Source organism: Pleurodeles waltl, chromosome 2_2 (assembly GCF_031143425.1).
Source record: "Pleurodeles waltl isolate 20211129_DDA chromosome 2_2, aPleWal1.hap1.20221129, whole genome shotgun sequence".
Taxonomy (NCBI): Eukaryota; Metazoa; Chordata; class Amphibia; order Caudata; family Salamandridae; genus Pleurodeles; species Pleurodeles waltl.
In genome coordinates, this window is record NC_090439.1 from 1129553226 (window position 1) to 1129570122 (window position 16897).

The 16897-nt window shown below is 44.8% G+C and overlaps 1 protein-coding gene across 1 annotated transcript in view; it reads right to left on the reverse strand.

The window, feature by feature from the left end:
- OPLAH (5-oxoprolinase, ATP-hydrolysing) overlaps positions 1–16897 on the reverse strand; it is a 210632-nt gene that overhangs the window by 96602 nt on the left and 97133 nt on the right. Inside the window, exon 15 of the mRNA XM_069221004.1 lies at positions 2097–2209. Coding sequence (XP_069077105.1) covers positions 2097–2209 — 113 coding nt within the window. The remainder of the gene's footprint in view (positions 1–2096; positions 2210–16897) is intronic.

Below are 16897 nucleotides of genomic sequence, written 5' to 3' on the forward strand. Positions count from 1 at the left end.
CAGGTGGTTTTCTCCTAGCATGTTCTTTCACAGATGGCCGCTTAAAGGTAAGTTTGCCTATGTGAAGAGTGTCTGGGGTAGGTAGCTGGTTTGTCAAGATAATGCAGTCAGGGCCTCTAGGTAAAGACACCCTCTGAGCATCTGTAGGCCCTGCCTGACGCTGATTGAGTGTGCAAAGTCTTCAGATCAATATGGCAATTGCTCTTGAATGGTCGTTTTAGGAGGTGGTGTTTTCAGACAAGGTTTTCTCTAGTAATTGCTGGCTGGTAATAGATAGAGCTGAATAGATTTGAATCAGCTTCACAGCAGCCCATGTGGATGGCAAAGACGAAATATTAATCCAAAGTGTCTTCAAGCCATAGCACTGCTCAAATGGGTTTGATAAAAAACAGCTTCAGGCAAAATATGATTTCTACTATGACCATTCTTAGTCGAAACTTTCAATTATTTCTGTGTTTCAGGCTATGGTGCCCGATTTGGGTGCTTGTCTATTGCTCTTCTGAAGATACCTGTCAGGTGATTTGGTGAATATTTCTGTTCTTCTCGACATCAACAACTGGGTGTGACAGCCACCAAACTGCCCTTCAGAATATACAGACACTGCTCAAAGAGCTTGGTGTTTCCACAACGCTGATGTTGGAGCAGATGGCCACCATGGAACAGTGAATATCTCGAACAGCAGGTACTCCTACGTTAGAAGAACTCTTCAGTCTCATGTACCTCAAAAATTGTCGATTAGATATTCAGTTTTTCTTTAAAGAGGGAAATCATTAATTTGAATTTGGGGGACATTTTAACATCCTAAAATTACTAACAGTACACGTCTACTACAGTTGGAACAGTAGAAGCGTGTACACATTATGGTTAATGAGGGGCTTTTTTGTAAAGAGTCTCTATATTGCTTCTTCCGTTTCGAATGCTTCTTGCCTGGGTCAGGGAGCAGGAATACTCTCCTGGGGTTGGAGAAGTCTGGGAGGAGCTGGCCTACAAAAAGTGTAGCATTCATCCTCTAGTGACAGTCCTGCCCGCCTCAGGAAAACCTCCTTTTCATCAAATGGCTTATTATGGATCGTGTTTATGTTCCATGCTCTGAGTAAACCTAGTTGGATTAAGGAGTCTCTGCATCCAACAGAATGTATTTCATCTGTACTCAGCCACCCCAAACCCCAAACCCAGCACTCTGTTGTTATGAAGACCCACATTTCCTAGCACAGTTGAAAAACATATATTTTTCCAACGATCTTCAAATTTTAAGTTCTCCTTTTTCACCAATATTCAAACAGAACTTGTACTCGAATGGGTACACAGCACATGCCAAGCAAAATTCTCCAGTATAGCACCTAGGTTTCTACCCATTGTCACAAAACTGAATTCTCCACTGGTCACTGTGATTAAGAGAAACAGATACAGGTTGGAGGCTTCTGAACAGCTCAAGGTCACCAATGTGTGTCCAGGAGCGCCGGATCCAAGCTAGACTTCCAGGATAACCACTAACTATATAACTAAGTTCCATTTAGATAAGCTGTCTGCAAATGTATATTATTTGGATATCCTGCAAATATGACATGGCTCTGGCCCTATAGCATCTACGATGGAGACTTCTGCTCTTCGCAGTGCTTTTCATGCTGTTTCTGTTTCTGGTTTCTCATTTGTCATCCCAGCTTTCGTGACATTCCATTGCTTCTAATAATTGTTGGGCCACCCCTATTATGGCCAGCAGAAGATGTGCAGTAGGCAGGCGTGAACTTCATACTCAACCTTTTATTGAAGCACTGGTATTAAGAGAGCAGCCAAGTTTAGAAAGTTCTGAATCTTTCCCATACGTAAAGTTGCATCATCCTGAGTACATTTGTCCCAATAAACACATGTATGATTGAAGAGAGAAGGCATGGATGGCTGGCTCAAGGTAAAAAGCAGTAAGCTCCCCAAATTGTCGTGGAGAGGGGTCACATGTCTCATATATGAAAAGATTACATTATTACAGATAAATGGGATGTCGGTGCAAAGGTTCTAAAGATTCTACATTATCTATAAACTGTGTTTGATGTTCATCTTTGGAGTGTAGAGACCCGGTTGTTTAAAATGATTCATAATACCTGTTCTTGTCGATTATTATGGCAGGACCGGGAATGGTGTGGTCACACGACAGGTCCTCCAGAAGGAATACTTTGGTGTCTAGATATCCATCTTCAAAATAACATTTTGTGACCTAAAGGAGGATAAGACTTGGGTAAGGCCATCTTATAGAAATTTTGTGTCAACGATATTCAGATCCAAGAAGAATCCAAAATACTGAAATAATGAAAAATAGCATTGTGACTTCTACCTAAGAATCAAACACTGTTTTCAGTATCTATTTAGGATGGTTATGTTTGGAAATTACACTGGTTAATGAACAAAATTACTCCAGGGGAGAGATAGGTGTGACGAATAGTTTGAAACTGTACATGTGAATAGAAGCAAAAAAGGGCAAAAATAGCTTTGAACCTGTCCTCCCCCCGTCTGCCTGTGCTGAGTGATTCCTCTTGTCATCAGTGTTTTCCAATCAGATAGATGAGATGAACTCTGCTATGCGGTTTATTTTACACCATCTACTGAGTGTTTGATTTAAAAGGCTTGATACTTACTTTAGTTTGTATGCACTGCACACTGCACGCTGCACACTGCACGCTGCACACTGCACAATGTTTAACGAAGCACAAGTGCCTGGTATTTTTGTTAAAAGAATCTGCACTGCTGAGAATCAACTAAAGGCCTCCGTTTCATGTTGTCCTTGTTTCCTGCCAGAATGTTTTGTACTTTTGTTTGTACAGAAGCTGCTGACTATTTACACACTGCTTAGCAATTAAAGACGCCAGTGTTCGGCTGCCCCTGTTTCCTGCCGAAGTGTCTGGTATTTTGTTTTGTTTGTACAACGACTACTGATTAAAGGTCCTCTGTCTCCTGCCCTTGTTTCCTGACGGAGACTGTCTTCTGACAGGTAGACAGCACTCTCCATGTGAATGATGAGTGTAAGAAATGCCTCTTTTTGTATGGGTACTCCCAAGTTTTTTGACTGATGCTGCTGGTTCTCCAGCTTTGAGAGTGCACTGAGGCCTGCTAACCAGACCTCTGTGCCTCTGCCCTGACCCCAAAGTGTATGTTGAATTGGCTATACCCATTTGGAAGTGGCTAGGTTACCTGTAAATCCCTAGTATATGCTACCCTGGTTTCCAGGGCATGTAATGTAGCGGGGTACCCAAGGCATTGCAGCGCTGGTTGTACCACCCTGGAGGTCCCCAAGCAAAACGAGTCCCCCAGTCTGCCACTGCAGACTAGCAGAGCAGTTGTACACTGCTAGCCCGACCTCACCGATGAAAGCAATGTTAAAGCCACTAAACTCTGTTTGTCACCCCTCTGGCAGGCCCAAGACAGGGTGCACCATATGCCACGGGCAGGACATATATTTAACAAACCCTGACAGTAAACATGTTTTTTACAGCAGAATGACTTGGTCACCCAATTGGCCAGTACCGGCTTACATGCTGACCCCTCAGCTGTGTTAACTCCTGAACGGTGTAACCAAAGTGGGCCCTCCAAGGGATCAAACAACTTACAGTAAGTCTGACTTTTATCTCAAGTCGAAATTAATGTAACTTCTTGCATTATGCAGCTTTCGCAAAGCTGCCACTTTGTTGCCTTTAAAAATCTGGTGCCTTCACAGTCACACATGAAGCCTGTTCCATGAGACAGCTTTCTGTACTCCTAGAGGAAGGAGAACAATGAGGCAGGTCAGGGAGATGCAACCTCCTTCCGGCAGGAAGCCATTTAGATGTTAGCCTCAAAAGGCAGGCTTCAAAGGAGACGCTGCCTTTGAAGGGCAGGTGTGTCCCACTAGGGAGGAAGGCTACCCCATTGTTTAGGCAGACAGGCTGGCATGGGTAGCAGAGGGGAAACCAGTTGCCAAACCAGTTTCCTAAGGAGCATGTAGCCGTGAGGTAGCCACACGCTAGGGGTGGGCATGGGAGGTTTGAACACTGAGCGAGGGGTCTTGCCATCTTGGGAGTGGGCAGAATGGTGCATCCTGGGATAGCCAGAGGTCACACTCCACACAAAGTGATCACTGGTGAGAGAGAGAGAGAGCCTGGTAGCCCTTTGGCTACCAACTGCATCCTACCCTGGGGGCATTTTCCAAGCATAAAAAGGGCACCCTTGGTCCCCAGACCTCAGATCTCTATTGACTGGAAGAAGGACCGAAGGAGGGCTGTCCTGCTGCACCGAGGGACCAGCAAAGAGAGGCTGCACCAACGAGGACTGCGCCTGCGGCCCCTGGTGGCTAGTGAAGGAACTGACTGTGCCTGTTGTGTCCTGCTCAAGGAGAAGTCACCTCCAGAGACCAGCAAACCCAAGAGACTCCAACGACCAGATCACTGGCCTCCTGTTTGCCGCAGAGGGACACAACATCTGAAGAAGTCTGCTGGGGTAAGTGGTAGCCTAAATTCTTCAAGCCGTCACTACTACCGCCACCGAGCAGCACCAAGGACCAAGACCTGACACACAGACTTGCACCCAAGTTCCCTGAGCCTAGGAGTGCTGTCGAGAGAGCTGCTGGGATCCTCAGAAGGCATGTTATCGACCTAGGAAGGATTGGCCTGTGACCACAACACCAGGAGAATGGCAATCCAGTAGTAACTGGACTTCAGCCAGACCGTAGAGGTCCTCGCGGGATGTCAATCCTGGAACCAGGACCCCCTCACCATCTTCGTGGACCGAGGAGCACATGCAGGAAGAACCCTGCTGACAGCACTGCATCCAGAGCACGCTAAGAGCATCTTTAGCATCCTTCCCCCCTTGCATCAGGAGAACTCCATCGGAATTCATTGTAATGCAAATAAACTGTCTGGAACTGCTTGAAGACTGCTTCTTTCGTGGATGTAACTGTTTTAAGGACCTTCCCAGTTACCCTGTCCAGCTCCCTGATTGACCCAAGTACTTCTACCTGACTTCATTGACACTTACCCAAGTTTTCTTTGAAAACGTTTTTAAGTGTCAAATTTGTTGAATTTACAAAGGTTTGTTTGCGATTGAGTGAAATAGCTTAGATGTATTAGTTCTTGCAAAATCTATAGTTCTGGAACCCTCTGGTGGATCTTTTTTGTTCTAGAGTCTCAGTTCTTATAAAAATACTGTCTGTTTTTATAAGCTGGTGTCAGATTTCTTGAGTGTTGTGTCGATTTCTTCTTCAATTCTTGCACCCAAGTTAAATGCTTTACACAAAGGAACTAGTGAAAAGCATTTAAACAGTACCAAAACAACTGAATTGTTTAAGCTTTGCTGTTTAGTGCCACAGCTACCCCCACTGAGCTAAGTGTTTGACAGACAAAACCTATGGGTCCTAAAGGGGTTGGTAAGTGTATTAAATGGTGAGGTCGCACAACACCATAAATTACACCCCACTTCCTCACACTGGTTCCTCGTGGTGGGATCCAGAGCTTGTGTTTAGCAGTACCACACAGTTGTTGAAGTTAACTTGTTGAAGAACCTGCATAGGCAGACACCTAGAAAAAAGTTCTTGCTACTAAAAAGTATTTTCTGTGGACAGTGTTGAACTCCAGAGTACTGTTTCACTAGAGTTGCAAAAACCTTCCCAAGGAGTGGAGGAGAGTTTGATAAAGTTTGACAAAGTTTGAGTAAAGGGAGACAAAAGTTCTCCACAAGGTTTGAACAGAGCCCTGGAACCACTTTTTTGATAAGGAGACATGGAGCTCGGTTTGGCAAATTTGTCCTCTTACAAGAGGGATGACCTGAGTGCATTTTGTGCAGACAGGAAAATTATCACTGTAGCTGAAGTCAGGAAACCTGCTTTGATTAAGGCCTTCGGAGCTTGGGAGGAACTTCACATGTCACCTCCATGTCTGGAGAAGAAATTACCCAAGGTAGTGGGGCTGACGAAGAGGTGGATGATAATCACAGCCTGTTGAGTGGAACCAGTGGGCCAGGTAGAAGCCTACGCCCCTTTGGCCCACAGTCTGGCTGGCTATGAAAACAGCCGGAAGTCTATACAGGGGAGCATGGCAGCCCTAGACCTGGAGGAGAGGGCCATAGCTCTGGCTAAAAGAAGACTGACCCTGGAGGAAAGGATTGCCAGGTTGGGCTTGGATCCCAGAGAAGATGGTCTCAGCAGAACTGGAGGTGCTGATGGTGGCGCCCCTGGTGTAAGGTTGCCCAAAGGGGTTGCCCATAGTTATGTTCCACAGGATGGCATCGACAATTGGATGCCCTCATATGAGAGAGTTCTCAAGAAGAGGAAGGTGGGTACATAACAATGGGGAACTCTTCTGTGGGAGCTAGTGCCGAGGGGTAATAGACATATGTTACTCACACTACAGGATGAGCTGGCTGAATCCTACACCCATATGAATGCAGCTCTAGTTTAGTTTTTTGGGTTAACACCTGAAGAGTATTGGCAGAAGCTTAGATCCCTTCAGGAAGGCACTACACAAACATGGGTAAACTTTGCTGACACCTCAGTTAAGGCACGAGATGGTTGGATTAAAGGCAACAACATAGGCGCATCTGAAGGGCTGTACATTCTGTCAGTTAAGGAGCACATTTTAAAAAATTGTCATTCAGTTAAGTTGCACCAGCATTTGGTGGACTCTAAGCTGTCTAGCTGCAGGGACGCGGGCAAGATAGCTGATGAGTGAGTAATAACCAGAGTCCCTAAACAATTCAAGGGTGATGACCAGAAAAAGGGTGGGCAGGCCTCCCCTCAGGGGAAAGAGGGAGAAAGGATAAAAAGAAAGATAGCCCCAAAGAGTCCCCAAAAGTAGCCGGAGAGGGTCTCAACCCATATCTCATTCAAAGGGGAAGGGATACCAGGGAAAGAAGTTTGAATCCTTGAAGGCTGGGTTGTGCTTTGACTGTAACTAGTCAGGGCACAAGAGGGGAAATGCAGTGTGGACCAAGAAGACATCCACCAGTGAAAGGGGTTGGCTAGCATAGGGATTTTTTTGGGAAGTTGGCTCTAGAAATCCCAAAGGGTACACAGAGGCCACCTTAGTGTCCCAGGGCGTGGAGCACACAGAGTCTTTGGCCTACTGGCCTCCTAGCGTGAAGAAGTATAGGCAGTGGCCAAAAGTCAATGGGGTGAAAGTGAAAGCCTTGAGAGATGCATGCCCCAGTATAACCCTGGTTATGGCTAAACTGGTTTCCCCTGACCACATCCTACCTGAAGAGGTGCACGCGATTGTTAACGCTGACATCACACAGTCACACCCTGGACCAGGCCCCTAAAGCCAAGAGGAGGGGCAGGAAGGCCCAGAAGGAGCCCAACCCCAAGGGGAAAGGCCTGGTGCCTGAAGAGGAACCAACTCCTGGAAACATGCCAGACCTGGCAGAACTCTAATGAGCAGGGGGTCCCTCTAGGGGGGATCTGAGCAATGGACAAAGACCAGTCTCATTCTAGAAGACCTGCCACGGTTGGCTGTCAAACAGAGACAAGGGGCTACCAGTGGTACCCATAAGGTATACTGGGAGGAGGGGCTCCTATACAGTGAGCCAAAGGACCCCAAACCAGAGGCATCCAGGAGGCTGGTGGTCCCTCAAGAGTACAGGGGGTTCCCCCTTAACCTAGCCAACGATATCCCGTGGGCACCTGAGACAGACCAAGACCTGGGAAAGGCTGCTCAACCACTTCTCTACGACCATCATTCTCTTACCACCACTCAATGTTCCCACTACTTCCGCTCACTCCATGGACCTCAGGTTAGTGCGCTGGCTAGGTGCTTCTCTTTTTTAGTTTCTCCTTTCTTAAAGAAAATGAATTTAAATGAGGAACTTTTAGCAGAAGAAAAAGGAAAAAAAAAGACATTGTGTGAGTTGTGTGAAGGTGTACAACATAAAAACAGTTAATAGGACCCCCAAGTGGACTGGGATTTCTTTCAGTCATTCTTGTTTGATACTTTCTCAATCACTTACATTCCAAAACTCTCCAAATTAACCTTTTTGAAAAAGAACAATGTTTTGCCTACGTCTAATTTAACCTTATGGAGAGTAGAAGGGTATGCTTGATTGTGGTCTCCACAAGTGGGTTTAGGGGTTGCAGGGGTATGCCACAAATAACTGAAGAGGGAACATGAAAGGACCGCTTAAACTTATTGTAAAGCACTCAAGTATGGTTGCCTAAAATGTGGGTTCTTTTGTCACAGAGTAACTCTCCTGGCAGAAGGAATGGGCCTTACCACTAGAATTGGAATGGTCAAAGGCTCAACACACACCTGACATTCTTTCCAGCTACACCAGAATCATGTCACTCTCTCTCTCTCTCTCTCTCTCTCTCTCTCTCTCTCTCTCTCTCTCTCTCTCTCTCTCTCTCCGTAACCCCATTCCACTCCCAGGGTCAGCCGCAGGTGTCAGTCGTCTCTTCAGATACTAAGGATTAAACTTAGTGGGTAAGTGATGGGAGATCTTCAACTCCGCAAAAGTCCTGGGAATCCAGGCTAGTGGTCCTTGGTGTGCCAGGAATGAAAACTAAAATCAGCTTACCAGCAAAAGGCCAGGAAAAGATTAGGACACAAAGTAAGAGACGTGAAGTGAGAAAAGGGGTGAGGGAAGATAGTTTGGCATGTAGGACTTGAATTAGTCTAAATACAAATAAAAGTAATGAAGGTCTGTGGCAGATAAGGACAAGTGAGAAAATAAACAGAGGAAAACGGAAACGCAGTGGATGTCCTCAGGTAAGGGAAATCAAATGATTATCATAGGGATGCCATGTTTGTAGCAGTCCAGTGCTTTTATCTATCTCTCTATCTATCTGTCTATCTATCTATTTATCTATCTATCCACCCTCTATTCAAGCCAAAGAAGAAGCATCACCTGAAGAATCCTTCTTACCAGCAAATATTATGCCCTGAAGAGCCAGGTTCTCAACTAACAAACTAGTGCATCCTGGAATTTTTAATTGTAGTTTACTTAAAATAAACCAACTGACAAAAGAATAATTTGCAATGATTTGTAAAACAAAACCAAGATTGACAGTATTGTGTCTCACTGTGGGGTTTTGAACCCTCAGTTCTCCTATGCGTCCCCCTCTTCATGAAACTGTCCTGGGTACTTCTTATACTCCTGTTCTTACCCATCACCACAACCAATAAAGCTATTGGTACTATGCACACACCTGACGACGTTGCGCCAGAAATGACTAATACCTGAACCTCAAATAGATGGCACCAAAGGTGTCTTCAAACTAATATGTTAGTCTCCATAACAAGGACTCTGCTTTCTGCATTGTGCATATCTTGCACTAACCGCAGATAGCCATTTAAGCAGGGTCAGGTGGAGTCCAGCTCCAGCCAGATGACTCCTGGGAACCCTGGTGCACTGTCTTTAGGCGGCATTGCCTCCTCCCCCTCCTCAAGTCTCAGTGCTCATGCTCACTACCAAAAGCACTACTCTCCAGGATCAATGGACCAGGCTTGCAATTAGAGAGGAGGCTCATTGCATCGGCCTCCTCTCTGAAGGACGTCCTCTATCACAGCTTGTACTTCCGGGTCAGCTGGTGCAGAGACAGACTGAAACGCTGAGATTACGCCTGTTACTGCACTCCTCATACTGTCCCAGGTCTCTGTGCCTTTCTGCCTACAGCTACCACCTACACATGGACCTTTCCCTTACTATTTATGTTGGGTCATCCACCTTCTTCTATGCCCCTTTTCAGCGCCTTGACAACGCCTGCAAGTGCATGACGAACATTGCGACTGGATGAGAACCATCTGCCTCCAACTCAACACAGTCAAGCACAGAAGTGCTGATCTTTGGAAACACCTCCCCCTGGAACGACGCATGGTGGCCAATATCTTCAACTCTGTGTTCTCTTCTGTCTTGCAGGCAGCAACAGTCTAACAGAATTACTGCCTCCTAGTCTTAGATCTGGGTCTGGAGACTATAATCCTGGGTATCAGCAGTTAACTGTTTTTCCATCTTCTGTTGTCTCCCTCTGATGACAAATCACTCATACCATAGTCTGACACATGAGCATCTTGCACGGAATGCTGAAATTGGCGCTGTCAATCAGAACACTAACCACTCGCATTGGTCTGGATTCTACATCCACTGAGACTGTGGCCAGGGAAGGGACATGAAGCGGAGTGAGACAGGTGGCCCGCTTCGCACCCTGTGATGTGTGATACTAGTCTTACTTTCCCACATGCTGACGAACTGTATGAGCTGTTAACTGTCTTTACCGTCATATAATTATCATCAGTACTGTGCAGGGGCCTTTATTCACTGATAAAATCCTGAGCAGGGGGCACTAATGCTTAATGATCAACCTACAATGGAATCTGTGAGAACTGGTAAGACAGTTCCATGTACAGCAAGATAATGCCACAACTGCAGGGCCAATATATAGAAGATAAATATGAGGCATCACTGGAAAGGAGACACACAGAGAGGTGGAACATAGGAACACTGAGCAATATGTGAGATGCAAAGAAATGAACGCTAAAAGAAAATATGTGGTCTAACCCCCAATAACACAAATCAGACAAAACAAAACCACAGTCTTGGTGAATGAGACAATCAACTCCTGCTTTATACACAGCTGCCTCTATGATGCCTCCTGTCCTCTCTAGGCAGAAAGTGGTACGCCTCTTGGACCTGTTGTTTATCTCTTTCCATGTATAAAGTCTGTAGCTAGTCACTGCGGTAAGGTTAGCCCGCAAAGAGCTAAGCCCAGATACTGATGCTCAACCACCTTCTGAGTTGTAGCTTACATGTCAATAGGCCAAGAAGAAGCATGTGCAGGCTTGTTGGTCTTACTAAGGAAAGCTGAAGTTACAACAGATAGAGAAGGCGGGTTTTCTATCATGATGACTGACTTGTCTTTGAAGGCCTGCATTTGTTGTTTAATTATGAAGAAATTATACATTCAGAATTGTAAATGAAACAACGTGAGATAGGATGGTTCAGGATTGAACTACAAGGTCACCCCATACTAAAATGGTTTCATCTTATTTTTATTTTATTTTATTTTATTTTACTGGGCTTATGTTTTATAGTGCAAATCTAACCCTACGTAACTGCAGAGTGCTCAAACTAGAGAAGAGATGACAGAGATCTCCCTGTGGTAAAGTATAAGGAAAAGTTAAGTTGAAAACAATATTAAACATATTTATATCTTAAATATTAATTGAAATTCATTTTAGATCTTTCTTCTAAATGTGCCACAAAATTAAAAAAATGCTGCAGCACTATTAACTTAATTTTAATATAAAATATAATTATTATGAATTTATGAAATGCATTTAAAATATATTTACAAAATTCAATACAAACCACTCCTAAAGTAAAAAAACAAATGTATTAAGAAATATTGAAAGAGATGTATAGAATTATTTAAAAGTAATGTAAGTATATTTTAATAAACAAATAGTGCATTAATGTTTTCATTCAAGTAGGTTATTAAAATACTGTAACATAACATAATAAATGTTTTATTTTCAGATTTTTTAACGTTCAATTAAATGTATTTATATATTCAACGGGGATAAATAGTTCAATTTAATTTAGCAATATTTTGTATGGAATTTAATTTTAATCCAGAGTTCCTTTATTTTCTAAACGGGAGGTGTTCCAGTATGAATGGTAAGCCATGCAAGGTGCTGGGCGTACTTCAGCTCTGAGCTGGAGTACGTTTACTACTATATTTAGTCCTTTTTGGCTGCAGTAACTTTAGAAGTGCAGTTTGTAAATAGCAATTGGCTTACTCTTTACGGGGTGGGTGCAACTCTTTCCTAAACTCCTTCCTAAACCCCTCTTTCTACTCTTCTAGTAGTACATTTGCCCATTTTTCCCGCAACTCTTCTGGTCCTCCCCACATTTACTTACCAAGCAGTAAACTTACATGTGTGAGGATCTCCCCCTAGAAACGACAGGAGGGGTGGAGGAGAGATTTACACCCGCAGGTTAGTGAATTGCGTACTGTAGTAAGTAAATAGTACTAGTGCAGAACTACTTTTCATTCTACAAAATGCAGTTTGTGAACTGGGACTTATATTACTAACAGTAGGACTTAAGCACATAGGAAACTGCCCAACCACACAAGTGGCATCTCAATCTCTGGGGTACTTTTAAACCAGAACTAATATCACCTGCAGCTCCAGAAGGATATTGAGAAACATTTGACATTGAATTATGCTTGGAGACATCCACATTGACATAGAGTTCAGCATCTCACATAAACATCTATCTGCTGCATTCATCTTGTTTTTCCACTCTTGTTATCATACACATAACCTCCTTCTGTCGCGCCGCTGCGCGCGGCACGAGCCGAACATTCGGCTCGGGCCGCGGCACGTGGTCTCAAGACGCGCATTGGTCATGGGGCCTCGTTCTACTTTAGCACACCACGCTCACAGGCAGGTTTGACCCCCCCCACTCACCTGTTCTTTTCTTTTTTTCTTTTTCTGGATATCTGGTTGTGCCTTCCTTTATGTTTTTACTCTCTTTCCCATATTACCCTTCTCTTCCCAGCATTCCATGTTCCCTACTCTCTATGGCTCCTAGTCCATTCTGTTCTATGTGTTTTTTCCCTATCTAGGATGATGTCCTTGTACTTCCTGTTGGTCGCTTCCTGTTTGTTGGTATTTAAGGGCTGTGATTCTTTCTCGCCTTGCACTGCAACACTTTCTGTTTGGATGGTGTCTTCGCTCCTATTTCCTTGCCTTCCTGTGCTGGTTCTCGTCGGTTCCAGTATATTTTCTTGTATTTTGCCTCTGTTGATACCTGTTCTTTTTGTTCCTGTTGCAGGAACCTATCTTTTTGGAGGTTTTTTCCTCTTTTCCGGGTTTTTTTCCCTCTGGCGCTACTTCTGAGGGACACGGCCTGCTCTTGGCGTACCCATTGCCTGCAGCACCGTGGCTACCAGAAAGAGTCGCCCCTACCTGGGCCAAGGCCGAACATTCAAGAACAAGATCCACGCCACTCATTCTGCGGACTCCAGGTTAAAGCAGCACATAAGTCGTGACACCTTCTTAGGTCTTGCCTGCGACAAAGCATGCACTCTCACTTTCAAGAGATATTGGTGGTCATTATGACTTTGGCGGTCTTCCTTGAAGACCACCAAAGCCGCGGGCGCCACGTCTCAAGATGGTGAGAGAATCGTGAAGTCCACGGAAACGCGTCGATCCACTTCAAAGACTGGACCCGCTGGGACTTGCCAGGATTAGACTGGAAAATTTATTTATCAGTAATTTGGCACGTTTATGGTATATGCGGGGCAGTGATTGGGTGATAGACTCGGTGTTGGAAATGGCCTCTCTGCAGGGTCACCCCCAAACGTTTTGCCTTCCTCCTCTTCTTTTTCTGACCTCATTTTCGCTGGCTTTAGGACTCTGGACACTTTACCACTGCTAACCAGTGCTAAAGTGCATGTGCTTAACATGGTAACATTGGCTAATACCCATTGGCATATTTAATTTACTTGCGAGTCCCTAGTAAAGTGCATTACATGTGCCAAGGGCCTGTAAATTAAATGCTACTAGTGAGCCTGCAGCACTGATAGTGCCACCCACATAAGTAACCCCTTAACCATGTCTCGGGCCTGCCATTCCAAGGCCTGTGTGTGCAGTTTCACTGCCACTCTGACTTGGCATTTAAAAGTACTTGCCAAGCCTTAAACTCTCCTTTATCTACATATAAGTCACCCCTAAGGTAGGTCCTAGGTAACCTCTAGGGGAGGGTGATATGTAGGTAGGTAAAAGGCAGGACATGTACACGTGTGTTTTATATGTCCTGGTAGTGGGAAACTCCTTAATTCGTTTTCCACTACTGTGCGGCCTGCTCCTTTCATAAGATAACATTAGGGCTACTCTCATATACTGTTTGAGTGGTAGATTCTGATCAGAAAGGGGCAACCAGGCCATAATTAGTATGGCCCGAATGGTAATACAAAATCCTGCTTATTGGTGAAGTTAGATGTTATATTACTATTTTAGAAATGCCACTTTTAGAAAGTTAGCATTTCTCTGCACTTAAAATCCTTATGTGCCTTACAGCCTGTCTCCATTCCACGTCTGGCTGGGCTGGTTGACAGCTCCCTTGTGCATTTCACCCAGATAACCACAAAAACAGGATACTCAGTCACAACTGCACTAATCTGCATATTGAATGGGTCTTCCTGGGCTGGGAGGGTGGAGGGCCTGACACTTAAATTTCTAAGGCTAGTGGTCTGCCCTCACAAAATGGACTGCCAATCCGCCTACTGGGACCCTAGCAGACAGACCTGTACTGAAAGGGGACCTGGTGCACTTCAAAACCACTCTTTGAAGTCTCCCCCACTTCAAAGGCATTTTGGGGTATATAAACTGGGTCCCTGACCCCAGCAAATAAGACACTTCTGGACCAGAATCTGCAACCTGTCAAGAGGAACTGCCTGGCTGGCCAAAGGACTCACCTGGACTGCTTTGCTGTGAAGGACTGCTGCCTTGCTGTTGCCCTGCTGCCTTGCTGGCCTCTGACTTTGGTGAGAAGTGCTCTCCAAGGGCTTGGATTGAGCTTGCCTCCTGTTTTCTGAAGTCTCAAGGCCAAAAAGACCTCCTCTCTTCAGGGAAACTCCTTGTGCGCCAAAAATCGACTCCCAGCCTGCTGGAAACTATGTACAGCCTGATCTGTGATGATAAAATCGCTGCACAGCTGAACCGGAATGAAGCAGCCCGACTTTCCGAGCTAAGATCGACGCAGTGCCTGCGTTGCGACTGGAAATGCAATGCACAGCCCTACCAGATCAATGCACAGTCGAGCCGAGACGAAGCAGCCCAAATTCCTGAGTGAAGATTCGGGCCAGCGCCTGCCGTGCTACAGAAAACTTGACTCATAGCCTACTGGATCAACGCACTGCCTGTGACTTCTTCCCACACGCCCAGGATTTTTCCCACATCGTCCCTGGGCATCCAAAGATCCCTGCATCGCAATAAGGAACCAAGACTGCATGCCAGAAATCAAAGCAAAGCCCCTTACAGTGTGGAAAGAAAATCTGACGCACACCTTATTTTTTCACACATCTCCTTCTCTGCGGTCTCCGTGCATGGTAATTTGGATGCAAACAAGGTACTTGTGCAAACAAGAGACGACTGTTGATTTCTAAGATTTAAGACTCTTTTTAAACTTGCAAAAGTGACATCTCAACTTGTGCCAATTGGATCTGTATGATTTTGACCTTAATTTAACCAGATAAATATCTTATATTTTTCTAAACCTGTGTGGGGTATTTTTGTGGTGTTTTCACTGTTATTGTATGGTTTATTGCACAAATACTGTACACATTGCCTTCTAAGTTAGGCCTGACTGCTCAGTGCCACCCTACCAGAGGGTGGGCACAGGATAATTTGGATTGCGTGTGACTTACCCTGACAGGGATTCTGGTCCCTACTTGGAAAAGTGTCTATACCTCTTCCAACTAGAGACCCCATTTCTAACATTGGTGATCAGCGGTGAGGATAGGACTTGTGTTTGTGCAGTAACATTCCATAGCTATGTGTTCACTACCTACCCACCGTTAAAGGTCAATTTGTTTTTTTTCTTCTCTTTTTACTGCAATTTCTTTCTGCTTGACATGTTTAATCTAATCCTCAACAACATGTCTTTGGCTGGGTCTCAAGAAGGAGCTGGAGAGTTAGACCTAGCCAAGCTGGAGACATACACTGTCAGCCAGCTGAAGGGGTTCTGCAAGGGGAAGGGAGTACCTACCCGGGGTGCCTCTAGGAAGGAGGAGTACCAGAAGTCCCTGAGGGTCTGGGCATAAACCAGTTCACAAGAGGATGTTGAGGTGGACGGGTCAGAGGATGGCTCCCCAGAAAATTCGCCAATAGCAGTGGGGGGTGCGCACCCCTGGATTTGCGCCCCCTGCTAAACCAGGGAGCAGTGTCTCAAGTCACGGCTTGACCGCAGAGGACAGGAAGGAGGAGAGAGAGTTTTAACTGCAATTGGCAAGGTTAAACATGGTGGAAGAGGAGAGGAAGGCTGAGAGAGAAGATTTCAAAAGTTACAAAAAATGCAGCAATGTGTTTCCGCACAGTAGAAAGCCCTTCACAAAGGTTGACTGGTCACCTTTCTGTTGCTTATTGCTATATTTGGGTGTTAAACTGGTACTACTAAGGTGCAACCAATGCCCAGACAGTGTTTTCAAGTTTATAAATGACAAATTCATGAAGTAATACTATTACAAAATGTACCACATTATGCCACATAATTTGCCTTTTCTTGCAGCATAATTTACTCAACCTGCCGCATATTTTGGCCCTCTTCTCCTGCATAGTTACAGTGGCCCTTAGTATAGTAATGAAGGATAAGTGCCCGACTGTGGTACCAATGGTGGAGCCTCCCATAAGCCCAGTAACGAAGGAGCACTACAGGAGTCTGGTATGGATCAGTATGACTCTTGACAGCCCAGAAAAGAAGCAGCGCCCACCTGTTATTCTTGATGTGGTTTTCCCCCAAACCTTTTGCCTTCACTCTTCCTGTTTTGCTGAATTTGTTTGGTAGGCATTAGGACTCTGTGCAGGTTACCACTGCTAACCAGTGATAAAGGTGTCATGCTTTCTTCTTTAAACATGGCAAAATTGGCTTATACCCAACAGGCACAATTAATTTATCTGCAAGTTCTTAGTACCGTAGTAAAGTGATACTATATGTAACCAGGACATTTAACTTAAATGCTACTACTGTGTCTTCATCATATATTGTGCCACCCACCTAACTAGCCTTTATTAGCAGCCTGTGTGTAGTTTAAAATTACAATTTTGACCTGGCAAAATAAACATTTTGCCAAGCCTAATTTTTCCTTTTTATTATATATGTCACCCCTAGAGTAGGCCATAGACAGCTAACAGGGCAGGGTTAATTCTATTTGAAAAGTTCA